This window comes from Lactuca virosa, chromosome 4, assembly GCF_052849685.1.
Source record: "Lactuca virosa cultivar CGN04683 chromosome 4, Lactuca_virosa_CGN04683_v6, whole genome shotgun sequence".
Taxonomy (NCBI): Eukaryota; Viridiplantae; Streptophyta; class Magnoliopsida; order Asterales; family Asteraceae; genus Lactuca; species Lactuca virosa.
In genome coordinates, this window is record NC_136429.1 from 69063569 (window position 1) to 69075114 (window position 11546).

The 11546-nt window shown below is 31.6% G+C and overlaps 1 protein-coding gene across 1 annotated transcript; it reads left to right on the plus strand.

Moving 5' to 3' along the window:
- The first annotated feature begins 7069 nt into the window (after positions 1-7069).
- LOC145105269 (F-box protein PP2-A13-like) lies at positions 7070-8421 on the plus strand. The gene is made up of 3 exons (XM_079042397.1): positions 7070-7549; positions 7647-7765; positions 7845-8421. Exons 1-3 carry the CDS (start codon positions 7229-7231, stop codon positions 8239-8241), a joined length of 837 nt encoding a protein of 278 aa, XP_078898523.1. The 5' UTR covers positions 7070-7228; the 3' UTR covers positions 8242-8421.
- Positions 8422-11546: the final 3125 nt, after the last annotated feature.

Sequence of the window (11546 nt, forward strand, 5' to 3'; positions counted from 1 at the left end):
AAAGTTCAGATTTCTGATACTAGATTGCTTTGATAAAACTTTATCAATATCATACACCTTATCTTAGATAGCTCACAGGTGTGTCTAAACAATTTCAGAACTATGAAAAGGGATGCCGTAATCATAGTCTCAATTGTGTAGACCTTTGCCACTTCTCACAAGTCCATGTTAGTGTGCCGGTTAACCACACAGCTCCACTAACGACTTTGAGAATGCAAATATCACAATTGCTATCTACTTCAAATCTACTTGGTGGAAGTGTTTCCTCACCATCATTTTCATGAATCAGAGAGAAACGTTATGACCCTTAGATTTAATGGTGTATGTGTTCTTATCCATGTGAATTGTCAAAACCATAGTCACAAGACAAGGATAATGACAAATCCAAACTCATATGGACTGAACTCAATCTTAATTTCTTGCCACCTGGCAGCTCAAGGGCCTGCCATTGCTTCCAAGTTGTTGTGCAACCAATTGAGAACTCTAAGAACTCATATGCAAAGCCAACTTTAACTGGAATGGGCACAGAATATGTCAACACGATAGGTTATAAACCTCAAGTCGTGTGCTAGTGAAGAACTTCAGGTTTTATTCTTGATTAGTTCTTGAGACTTTCAAGACCTTTAAGACTCCCACTGTCCTCTTGACATATAAGACTTTCTTGTCAGATATTCAAGAGATAGTGTGGATTCTAATCAAGACAAACACTTCACACAATTGGCCTTAGTTGGTCTTTGTTTTATCCAAAACATCACAACTTACCAATTTCAAATGTACAAGAGTAGAAAACTTTTACTCTTACATTTGATAAGTGTTTTAAACCTTATTTAAGACATGTCACTCAAGTTACAATCTTAGAGTATAACTCTAAGAATTGTTTTTGGAACGAAGTATGAATCATCTTCTTGATTTAACCACTTCAATAATTCATAACTCCTCTACTTAACTATCAGAATGCACTTAGAGGATGAATTGTGATAAGGTCTCAAAATCATTAAGATGGTCTTAAAACATGATACTAAAGTACTCTCCCATCTTTTCAGATTTGAGAAACTTTTATCTTTCTGCCTAAATTGATTCTTCTTATTCGCTCTGCCATACATTGGAACCTTTTCCAATGTCTCAGAATTACACTTAAGCTTGTAAGTATAACCATATTTACTGAGCTATAGTAAATTATGACGAATAGTCTTATCGATCTTTTGTGGTGGACTCTGACCAGTGCACAAGAATGTGTACCCGATCCCTTAGTCTTTCACTTGACTCACACACCCATGTGAACAAGTAGTTAGTCTTAATTTTTCCAATGCTCGAAAGTTCTCATTCATCATGCTATACAACTTGCATGATTCCAAGTTTCTATCCAACTGAAACTTGGGTGATGAGAATCTTTCCTTATTTGGTAAATTTAGACACTACCACAAATGAAAGAATCAAATTCATATTTCCACTCTTGCTCTTAATGGAATCTTATAAGCAACACAGATTTTCACAAATGCCATTGTAAGGATATTTTAAAATAAATAAAATCAAAAGATTTACCTTTTATTTTAAAACTTTGCGGAAAAACTTATCCTTACAATCCATATGAAAACTTGTTGTTATCTATTCCTAAGCAAAATATCATAACTCCTAAGAAGTAGCTCAAGAATCCGATCTTCAAACTATGCGATAGAAATCCATCTACATGATCAGATTCAGCATATTCTTTCTTTAAGTTTCTTCACTTTTCTTTGATTCTTAAAACATCAACATGTGACCCAGTCACATCATGTATCAAGAATCTCAGAATAGAAACTTAGCAGAGTTAGATAGTGGACTTTACCTGAACTAGAGTCAAACTTATTGACTTTAACATCCTTAGGTAAATTTGGCAGCTTCGCAACTAATGCCCCTTTCTTTGGCAATATAAACATATGGACCCTTTGGTAATGGGACTATCTCAGACTTAGCTTTTCTCTTTACCATTTGGTCAACCGAGTTGACTATGGCCGATCCATTTCCATTGGGAAGAGAATGCTTTTTTGGATTCCCAGTGTCATCATTGCCAATGTCCATAAAGTTTTTAGGAAGTTGATCTTAGCAAATAGATAAGATCATTAAGGGTCTTGTCATAGTCTGTTTCATAGGTGTTCCAAAAGAACTCACTATGTGACTTAGAAAGTAGGTGAGCCACCAACTTTCTCAAGACTTTGACACCCAACTCTCCCGGCTTGTCAATATGTGACTACATCTCCAAGATGTGATCACACATAGACCTTTGCTTGCCAATAGGGCTTGAGTGCCCTTAAACTTTTCAGGAACTTGTGGGTTAGGGAGAATAATTGGAGGAGGTGAAAGAAGTATGATTTCCATGGGACATCATCTTCATTTAGGAAAGCTTGTTTCAAGAGATTTGGGATGATCATAAATGTCTAAACCAGACATCTTTTGGGAGATACTCAAGATAGTTGATTTAAAGTCCTTAATATAACACCCAATATGAAATATTAAGGCTAAGACCCAACACAATACTTTTATAACTTGGAAGAGGGATGCCGTAATCCAAGCTATAAAATATTTGAAGGTAAGCGAATGACGATTCACCAATTTCCACCATGAAAACGAAATATATATTATTAGGTTTTAATTGGTTTTTGAAACTCCTAGATCTTTGAGATTCATTGAACTGTTCAATGGCATGTTTCAATCTCGAGTGTGCCCTTCAGGTTTTGTGATTGGGATGCCGAGGATCACAAAACAAGGTGTGAAGTAACCATGCAAATTACTTGGTACCCTTAAGTGTTTACCCCTCAATCGATGTGTCGGTTAACCACACACGCTCCATCGATACTATGATAAACATTAGGTTACCCTTTGCCTACCTTGTTAAATACGAGTTAGTGTGCCGGTTAACCACACACATTCCACTAACCGACTTAAACAAAGTGCAAATTGTAATTTCATGGATTAGCACCTTATTCACTTTTTCTTAAGTAACTAAGATTGGGTATTTATAAAAGGTTTAGTTACTTAGTATTTATCATTAATACTTTTAATGAAGGGAGAATTATAGTCCTTGTCCTACCCGTTCGGCTAACGACCCTCCACCGGTCAAGGAAGCGGTGGGTGAGAGTGGACACCCATTAAACTGCCATTTTATAGGCAGTAACCTTATACCCCCCTTATAGACCGGCTTCGTGAATGAGGCCTACTAATGGTAAGACTGACTTTGTTCTTATACATATATATATATATATATATATATATATATATATATATATATATATATATAAGTATTAACTATTAATATTATAATAGTATAAGGGTGTATTTTAAACATTTAAAATACTTGGTGGTTTAATCTATTAATTAAACTATACTCTTAATTTAATTAAACTTAAACCATGTCTTTATGGAATTATTAACTCTTTTAATTAGACACTTTAATTAATTTAATGAAGTCCATAAATTTTGAACTTTAACTTTCAAAATTCTTGGGTTTGGAATTAAAGTGTATATGGGGTTTGACTTTACAAATTCCAAAACTTGAGGACAAGTTTTGAACAATTCAAAAAACTTATGGTTTCCATAACTTATGAATTTTAAAGTGGTTTAATGGAAAAAACCCTTCAAGTTCCATAACTTGTAGACAAGTTATGGAAGACTTTAAAAGCATTAAAAATGTGACTCTTCATTTTTTCATAACTTATGGAATTTTTTTGGGTTTTAAAATTCATAAATGTGACTTTTCATGTAACTTGAGGACAAGTTACAAAAACACATATTATGAACAACTTCAAGATTAATTTGGATTGAAAACAACTATCTCATAATTTTTCCTATTAATCTAAACAAACTCATAAACATGAACATTCATAATCAACATTTTTCAAGCATCATATAAACATGTATAAAACTTGAAACTTTGATTATTATCCTTTATTTGGATAAGAATAAACATTACCATAGTATCAAAAAACAAATTTTATGAACAAAAACACTTTGCGGTAATGATTCTAATCCAAAACAGGCCAAAAAACTCGAAGATAAGCTGTCAGGGGGTCCAACTCGTCGAGTGCATGAACCAACTCGACGAGTTGGATGAATTTGTTCATGGACTCGTCGAGTCTGTTGTCCCGACAGCAAAAAATTCGATTTTTTTCAGTTTTTTTTCAGCAACTTGCATCAAGTATAATTGAAAACAACCCATGGCTCTGATACCACTGTTGGGTTTTGGTATACTACACCATCCTATGGTGCACATACAACCCTAAATACCTTGGATCTATGTTTTCACTAATTATACATGCAAATGGTTTCCAAGGTATTAATCTTACAACTAGCATGCATTTAACATAAAATTATAATATACTAGTTAGCATGACATACCTTTTGATGGAGCTTGAATTCTTGGTGTATTTGGCCTTAAAGAGCTTAGCCCCAATAGTGTGGAAGCCTCAAATGGAATCACAACACACCATGGACAAAGGATGAACTTGAGAGAGAATTCCATGCACACAAAAGACACCATGAACTCTAAAAAGATACAAGTGGCGATTTTGGGCAATGAAGTATCTATTTATATGTGGGATTTCTAGGGTCATGGATATAACCCAAATCCATACCCATGGGTTTTATGATCCATGGTTCATGTGGCCCAACTCTTTATGTATCCATACATAAACTTGGTTCAACATGGATCATAAGCCCAACACATATAAATATAACTAATTATCATAATTAGTCCCCATAGATTTAATTAGTCTCTTTCGACCACTAAATTAATTCCAAATTAATTCTTGATCACTACTAATTAAAACATATGATTTCATATCAATATATTATTACTTATAATATATTAATAAACCATAAATAACCTTCTCTCAAAAGTCCATCCTAACAAATTGTCCTGATGATATGCAACCCAAATGGACCATGCTACTCTCGGGTCGAATACATACCAATAATAGTTATGTGCTTAGACACCTAATCCAACAATTTACTCATAATATAATGTTACTTGCTGATGAAAATTATTATTTCCAATTTAATTATAAGAGTTTTATTGAATATTTATTAAAATCAATTTCTAATAAATAATCAATTGTATCAAGTTGTTGTTAGTGTGACCCATTAGTATCATATGTTATTTAGCAATATCATTTTAATATGACTCTTGAGCACACTAGATCTTTCAATAATGACTTGAAAGGGTAATGAACTTTCGACTCTGTTCACATTTAGTCACTAAATTTTTTTTCATTATCTATTTGCCACCGAACTATTGAAACTGTTCACATTTTACCCTTATGACCGGTAACAGCACGACATAAGGGTAAAATGTGAACAATTTCAATAGTTTAGTGGCAAATAAAAAAAGTTTAGTGACTAAATGTGAACAAAGTCAAAAGTTCGTTTTCCTCTCAAATTATCCTAATATTATACCCCGAAAAAGGTATAAAAAACGAAAAACAAAACCAATATTATATGTATAAGTTTTATGTTATAAAACTATGCAATATTATATGTATAAAAATTATCCTAATATTATATGTATGAATTTTGTGTTATAAAATTATGCAACATATAAATTGACATACATTAAACCATATACGTTGTTTATAAAAGAATACGTACATACATTGATACATTATATATGTTGTTATACTCCATGTATTGACATACATCATATTAGTATATTTATTATTAAAAAGGATATCAAAATTTTCATATTACACACAACATACATTTAGAAGTATTTTTAATATTATTATTTTTTTAATTTTTCGTATGTAACGTGTGTTAACATATACATACATATAGTTGAAAACATACATACGGTCAAATATATAGATACATAAATGGTCCATATTATATTACAGTTTTAAAAGTAGCCCCGTATGTAAAAAGTTATTATAGGAATTCTCCCTCGTTAGTTAGAATTTTTTTTTTATTTTTTTTTTTTTCATTTTTAACGATTGTATTTTAAAAATAAAATGGTATAGTATTAATTTGTCTGTGAGTTTAAAGCATTTTATTTTCATTAAAGAAGAAAACACGATAAAGAACAATATGATATTTTTACTTTAAACATACACAAAATAGCTTTTCTTGACCAATTTTGTATAGGACACACAGAGTCAAATATAAACTGAAACTGTCCAATGAACTAACCAACAACATATGAGAGAGGAAAAGAAGTTGATTCTTTAATGAAACTAAGCAACAACATCAATTTTAAATCTATTATAAATAACTATTGGATTTACATTAAGGATGTCATTTTTATAAAGATTTCAAGCTAACTTGCATCAACTCAAACATGAAGTTGAGCATCGATATTCAGATAGAATCAAAACACCCTATTGATAGTCAATAATGTTAGATTAGGTGTCTAAGGTCAATACTAAATTGATATAACTTTATGAATTAAAAACAAAATACTTTTTGGGTAACCCTTAATAACTAGAAATAGTTAGGAACAAGTTAAAGAGCGTGATGAAATAATTCGTTTTTTATACATTTTTCGGGGTATAATATTAGGATAACGTGAAAGGGTAATGGACTTTCGACTTTGTTCACATTTAGTCACTAAACTTTTTTTCATTATCTATTTGTCACTGAACTATTGAAACTGTTCACATTTTACCCTTAAGGGTAAAACATGAACAATTTCAATAGTTCAATGACAAATAGATAATGAAAAAAAGTTTAATGACTAAATGTGAACAAAATCGAAAGTCCATTACCCTTTCAAGTCATTATCTCAAACGAAAAATATAAGCCTTTTTATATTTAGGGGTATTTGGCAAAAAAAAAAAAAAAATTGCTTATTAGCTTATTAGATTATAAGCTAATAAGTAAATGTGGGATAACATACGAAAAAAATGATTTATTAGAGATTCCTTATGGAAATAAACTATTTTCATCTAAATATTTTTTTAACTTAGCTGTGATTAACTTCTAATAAACTAATAAATTGTTTTAAAAAGTTTAACTAAAAACCTCCTTATTTATTAAAATGTAATTCCACGTCATTACTCTTTTGTCATGGATAAAGCACACCCCACCTGCCCTTTTCTTCCACCTCAAACCAACACAGTGGCTCTTTCTTTCTCTCTCACACAATACACCACCTAAACCTTTCTTTCTCTAAAATCCTCCATATCCAACGGCCAATACAACCGCCGTCGGCCACCAAGTCGTAACCCCACGCTTACATACGTTCCCTCTTTTGGACAAAACCATGGGTGCTAATACGTCATTATTAAGCTCGGATATCTCCGACGGAATTGACAATCCATCAAAGCCTAACCTCGGCGATCTACCGGAATCCTGTGTAGCGCTAGTTTTATCCTACTTGGAACCGCCGGAGATCTGCAAATTAGCTCGGATCAACCGTGCATTTCGAGCAGCTTCGTCCGCCGATTTCATCTGGATCTCTAAATTGCCGTCTAATTATCATTATCTCGTCGGAAAATTGTTGATTGACGACAAGAAAAAAGTGGGAGAAAAGGAGATTTTTGCTAGGTTGACTCGGCCTATGCCCTTCGATGCCGGAAACAAGGTTCCATTTCTCTCCAACCTCTTTTTCTACACACTTGCGAATTTCAGAATCACAGTAAATTAGGGTTATATATGAGATTTTAACAATTATGTTTCAGGAATTTTGGGTGGACAAGACGACGGGAGGTGTGTGCGTATCAGTGTCTTCAAAAGCATTAACAATCACCGGAATCACTGATCGACGATACTGGAATCAGATTCCTTCCGATGAAACAAGGTGAACATTTCTTCTATTCTGTATGCTAATTTCATTCTTGATCATGACGACTGGATTTAATTCCATATTCCTTTGCCAGATTCCGTACGGTTTCATACCTTAAGCAAACCTGGTGGCTGGAAGTCGACGGCGACGTTGAGTTCCGGTTTCCGGCGGGAACTTACTCCTTGTCATTCAAACTCCGGCTAGGGAAGGTGATAAAAAAACACGGCCGGCCAATTTGCAGCACGGAGGACGTCCATGGATGGGACGCGAAACCCGTGGAATTCAAGCTCGCAACGTCCACCGGGCAGCATGCTGTTTCAAAGAGGTTCTTGAAGACAACCGGAAACTGGGAATACCACCGTGTCGGAGATTTCATCGTCGATGACTCCAACATACCCACAAGGGTGACGTTTTCTTTGACACAAATCGATTGTACTCACACTAAAGGTGGTCTTTCGATAGATTCAGTTCTTATATGCCCTTGCAATTAGTCCGAAATTTCAAAACTCTACTACTATAGATTATCGATATGTAAAATTATAGTAATTTTATTACCTTGAGTGATGATTTGATGGAGTGGTGAGGAGAAGATGTCGATCAATATTTTGTATTTACTGTAAATTAATTTATATATTTGTTAGAATGTAAAAAGGAAATAGTGGTATGATCAATGATGTATACCCAAGTGGCCAAGTGAGCAATTCAAGTTGCACTTTTTGATTAGTATAGAGAGTGGTTTTGGTGAATAAATCGTTTCCCTCGTTGTTTATTTATTTGTTTTTAAAACTTTTTAATATTTGTTTTTGATGGATAATGTCTTCATTAATTTTAGACAAAATTACAAAAATGGTCCACTCCTCTGGTTTGCCAAAAGTCATAAAGTCAATCATTGCTAAAAAAATTTGACGAACATGGTCCCAGTGGTTTCCAAAACTTACATGAATGGTCCTGTTTGCTGACGTCGTTACTGTTCATCGGTTAGTGTAAGAGTATTTTAGTCTTTTCAAGTATTAGAGACCGAGTTTGTGACTATAGGTGAACCATAGGAACCATTTATATAATTTTTTCTATATTTTATGTTAATGAGTTTGTGACTTTTCGACCCCTTTACTTTTTCAAATATCACTTTGAACTTTGAAAAATGTTACTTTAACCTCTCTATTATCTAAATGTTCGTGTTTAACCTCGTATTATATATAATTTAATTTTTAATAATAACTTTTGTTCCTTCAATTAAAAAACTATTTTTATGTGTTTATTTTTATATATTTGTCGGTATAATTTAAGGTGATCAATGTTTCGACTTTAATTTAGAACTTTCTTTCGTTATTTTTTTTTTAAAGTTACATGGTTTTTTTATTTTATAAAATTGTCGGTTTAAATTCGAGTTTGACTCGGGCCACATACTATACGTTTTTTAATATATAAGATTTCGTTCGTTAACTTAAAAAAAATCTTACTTACTTATTTTTATGCACGTGTCGATATAAATTTGAGTTTTTCTTTTTCTTTATTTTTTATGTTTCGAATTTTTTTGTACATTTTGGTGCTTATTTTATATATGTTCCTACGTGTGGGTTTGTTCACATATAATAGATAAAAGCGTAATTATAAACATTGAATTTTATAAGTTGAATTTTGACGATTATATTGATAAAAGTTACGTTTCGACGTAAAAAAACACGAACGAAAAAAACACGTACATAAAAATAAGCATGAAACATAAAAAAAATTATGTAGAAATGTAGACGAACTCGAATCTATACTGATACGTAAAAAAACGTGAAAAAAAAGTTACATTGAAACATAGACAAACTCGAATATAATACATTTTTTTAACCTAATGAACAAAAGTTATTATCTGTGACCCGAATGATACGTAGGAATGTATATAAAACTAAGCACAAAAATGTACAAAATATACATTGAAACGTAGAAAGACTCGAATATAATACGTTTTTTAAATTTAACAAACGAAAGTTATTATATGTGACCCGTGTCATACGTAGGAAACGTACATAAAGTTTAAAAAAAACTACGTCGAAACGTAGACAAAGTCGAATTTAAATCGAAAAGTTTATATAAAAAACAATGTAATTTAAAAAATAATACTAATAACAAAAGAAAGTTCTAAATTAAAGTCGAAACGTTGACCACCTTGAATTATACCGACTAATATATAAAAATAAACACGTAAAATTAGTTTTTTTAGGTTAACGAATGAAAGTTATAAATAAAAATCAAATTATATATAATACAAGGTAAACACGAAAATTTAGAAAATAGATGGGTGAAAGTAACATTTTTCAAAGTTTAAAGTGAAGGGTTTAAAGTAATATTTTAAAAAGTAAAGGAGTGGAAAAGCCACAAACTCATAAAAATAAAATATAGAAAAAAAATTGCATGAATGGTCCCTATGGTTACCCATAGTCACAAACTCACCCTCTGCTACTTGAAAAGACCAAAATACCCTTACACTAACGGATGAACAGTAACGACGTCAGCAAAAAGGTCATTCATGTAAGTTTTGGAAACCACAGGGACCATGTTCGTCAAAAAAAATTAGCAGGGACTAACTTTGAGACTTTTGACAAACCATAAGGACCATTTTTGTAATTTTGTTTTAATTTTATCTAACAATAACATATTCATCATGAACATTCTTCCGTTATTAATAATTTCTAAAAATAATTAGGGGTTGCCACCACTTGCCATCGATACGACGGGAACCCTAAAAAGGATTAAACAGAAAAAATAACAACATAGTTTTGTAAATTTGTTTAATATAGCATAATACTTTCATTTTATTCTTATTATTTTGGAAGAGATGTTTAAATAAAGCAATAGCATTCAAAAACTAAGCAGAAATATATAATTGGGTAGATTTTTCAGTTTCCGATATTGTAATAATAGAAGTAGGATGCCATAATAAACTAATAAATGAAAATATGATATTATATTTTGTATTTAACCCTCTTATTTAAGGTTCTGGCACTATACTTTTATTATTATGTTTCTTTATAACATCTTACTTTCATTTCATCTATTTAAAGCATTAATACACTCAATTGTAGCATTGTATTGCAATTTTTTCCGAGGCATTGTACTATATAAATGTACTCAATTATAGTTGTATAAACGACTTGTTTAATATCGTGATAAAACAACTATAATTTCATAGTTTTTTTCAAAGTACAATAAAAGTTCTCATTTTAAGAACATAAAATTTTTTGAAGAACATAAAAGTTCTCATTTTAAGCAAAAAACTTGAAATTATAACACAATCTTCGCAATCAACCCACTTTCTACTATATGTAATGTCATTGAACATTTAACAAACAATAAATCATACCGTTAGTCATTAATTAAAATAAAATTTAATGGTAATCACGATCTATTAAATAGTTACTACCAGATACTACTATTATGGTTTCCATTGTGATTCTTGCATCTCGTATACTACCAGATACTGCTATTATAGTTTCCATTATGATTATTGCATCTTATATAGCATATGTTATAAGTTCTTAGAGTTTTTGCCCAAAATCAAATTCAACCTCTTGCAACAATAATTTTCCAAATTCAACATGTAAGTACACATTTTGTTAAAGAGTAAATTACTTTTTCTGGCGTTTGAGTATAGTTTATTTTTGCAATTTTGTTCTAAAAAAATTCTCTTGCAAATTTGGTCCTTATTTGAGGTTTCGTAACTTTTTTTTGCCCCTATTCACAGAAATTAACAATATTTTTGGGACCAAAAATTCACAAATCATTAATAATCGGGGACAAAAAAAAA

Excerpts from the sequence above, each read along its gene's own strand:
- LOC145105269 (XM_079042397.1), top strand. The coding sequence starts at position 7,229 with ATGGGTGCTAATACGTCATTATTAAGCTCGGATATCTCCGACGGAATT. Across the intron at positions 7,550-7,646 it reads CCTTCGATGCCGGAAACAAG|GAATTTTGGGTGGACAAGAC; the intron begins GTTCCATTTCTC and ends ATTATGTTTCAG. Across the intron at positions 7,766-7,844 it reads ATTCCTTCCGATGAAACAAG|ATTCCGTACGGTTTCATACC; the intron begins GTGAACATTTCT and ends TTCCTTTGCCAG.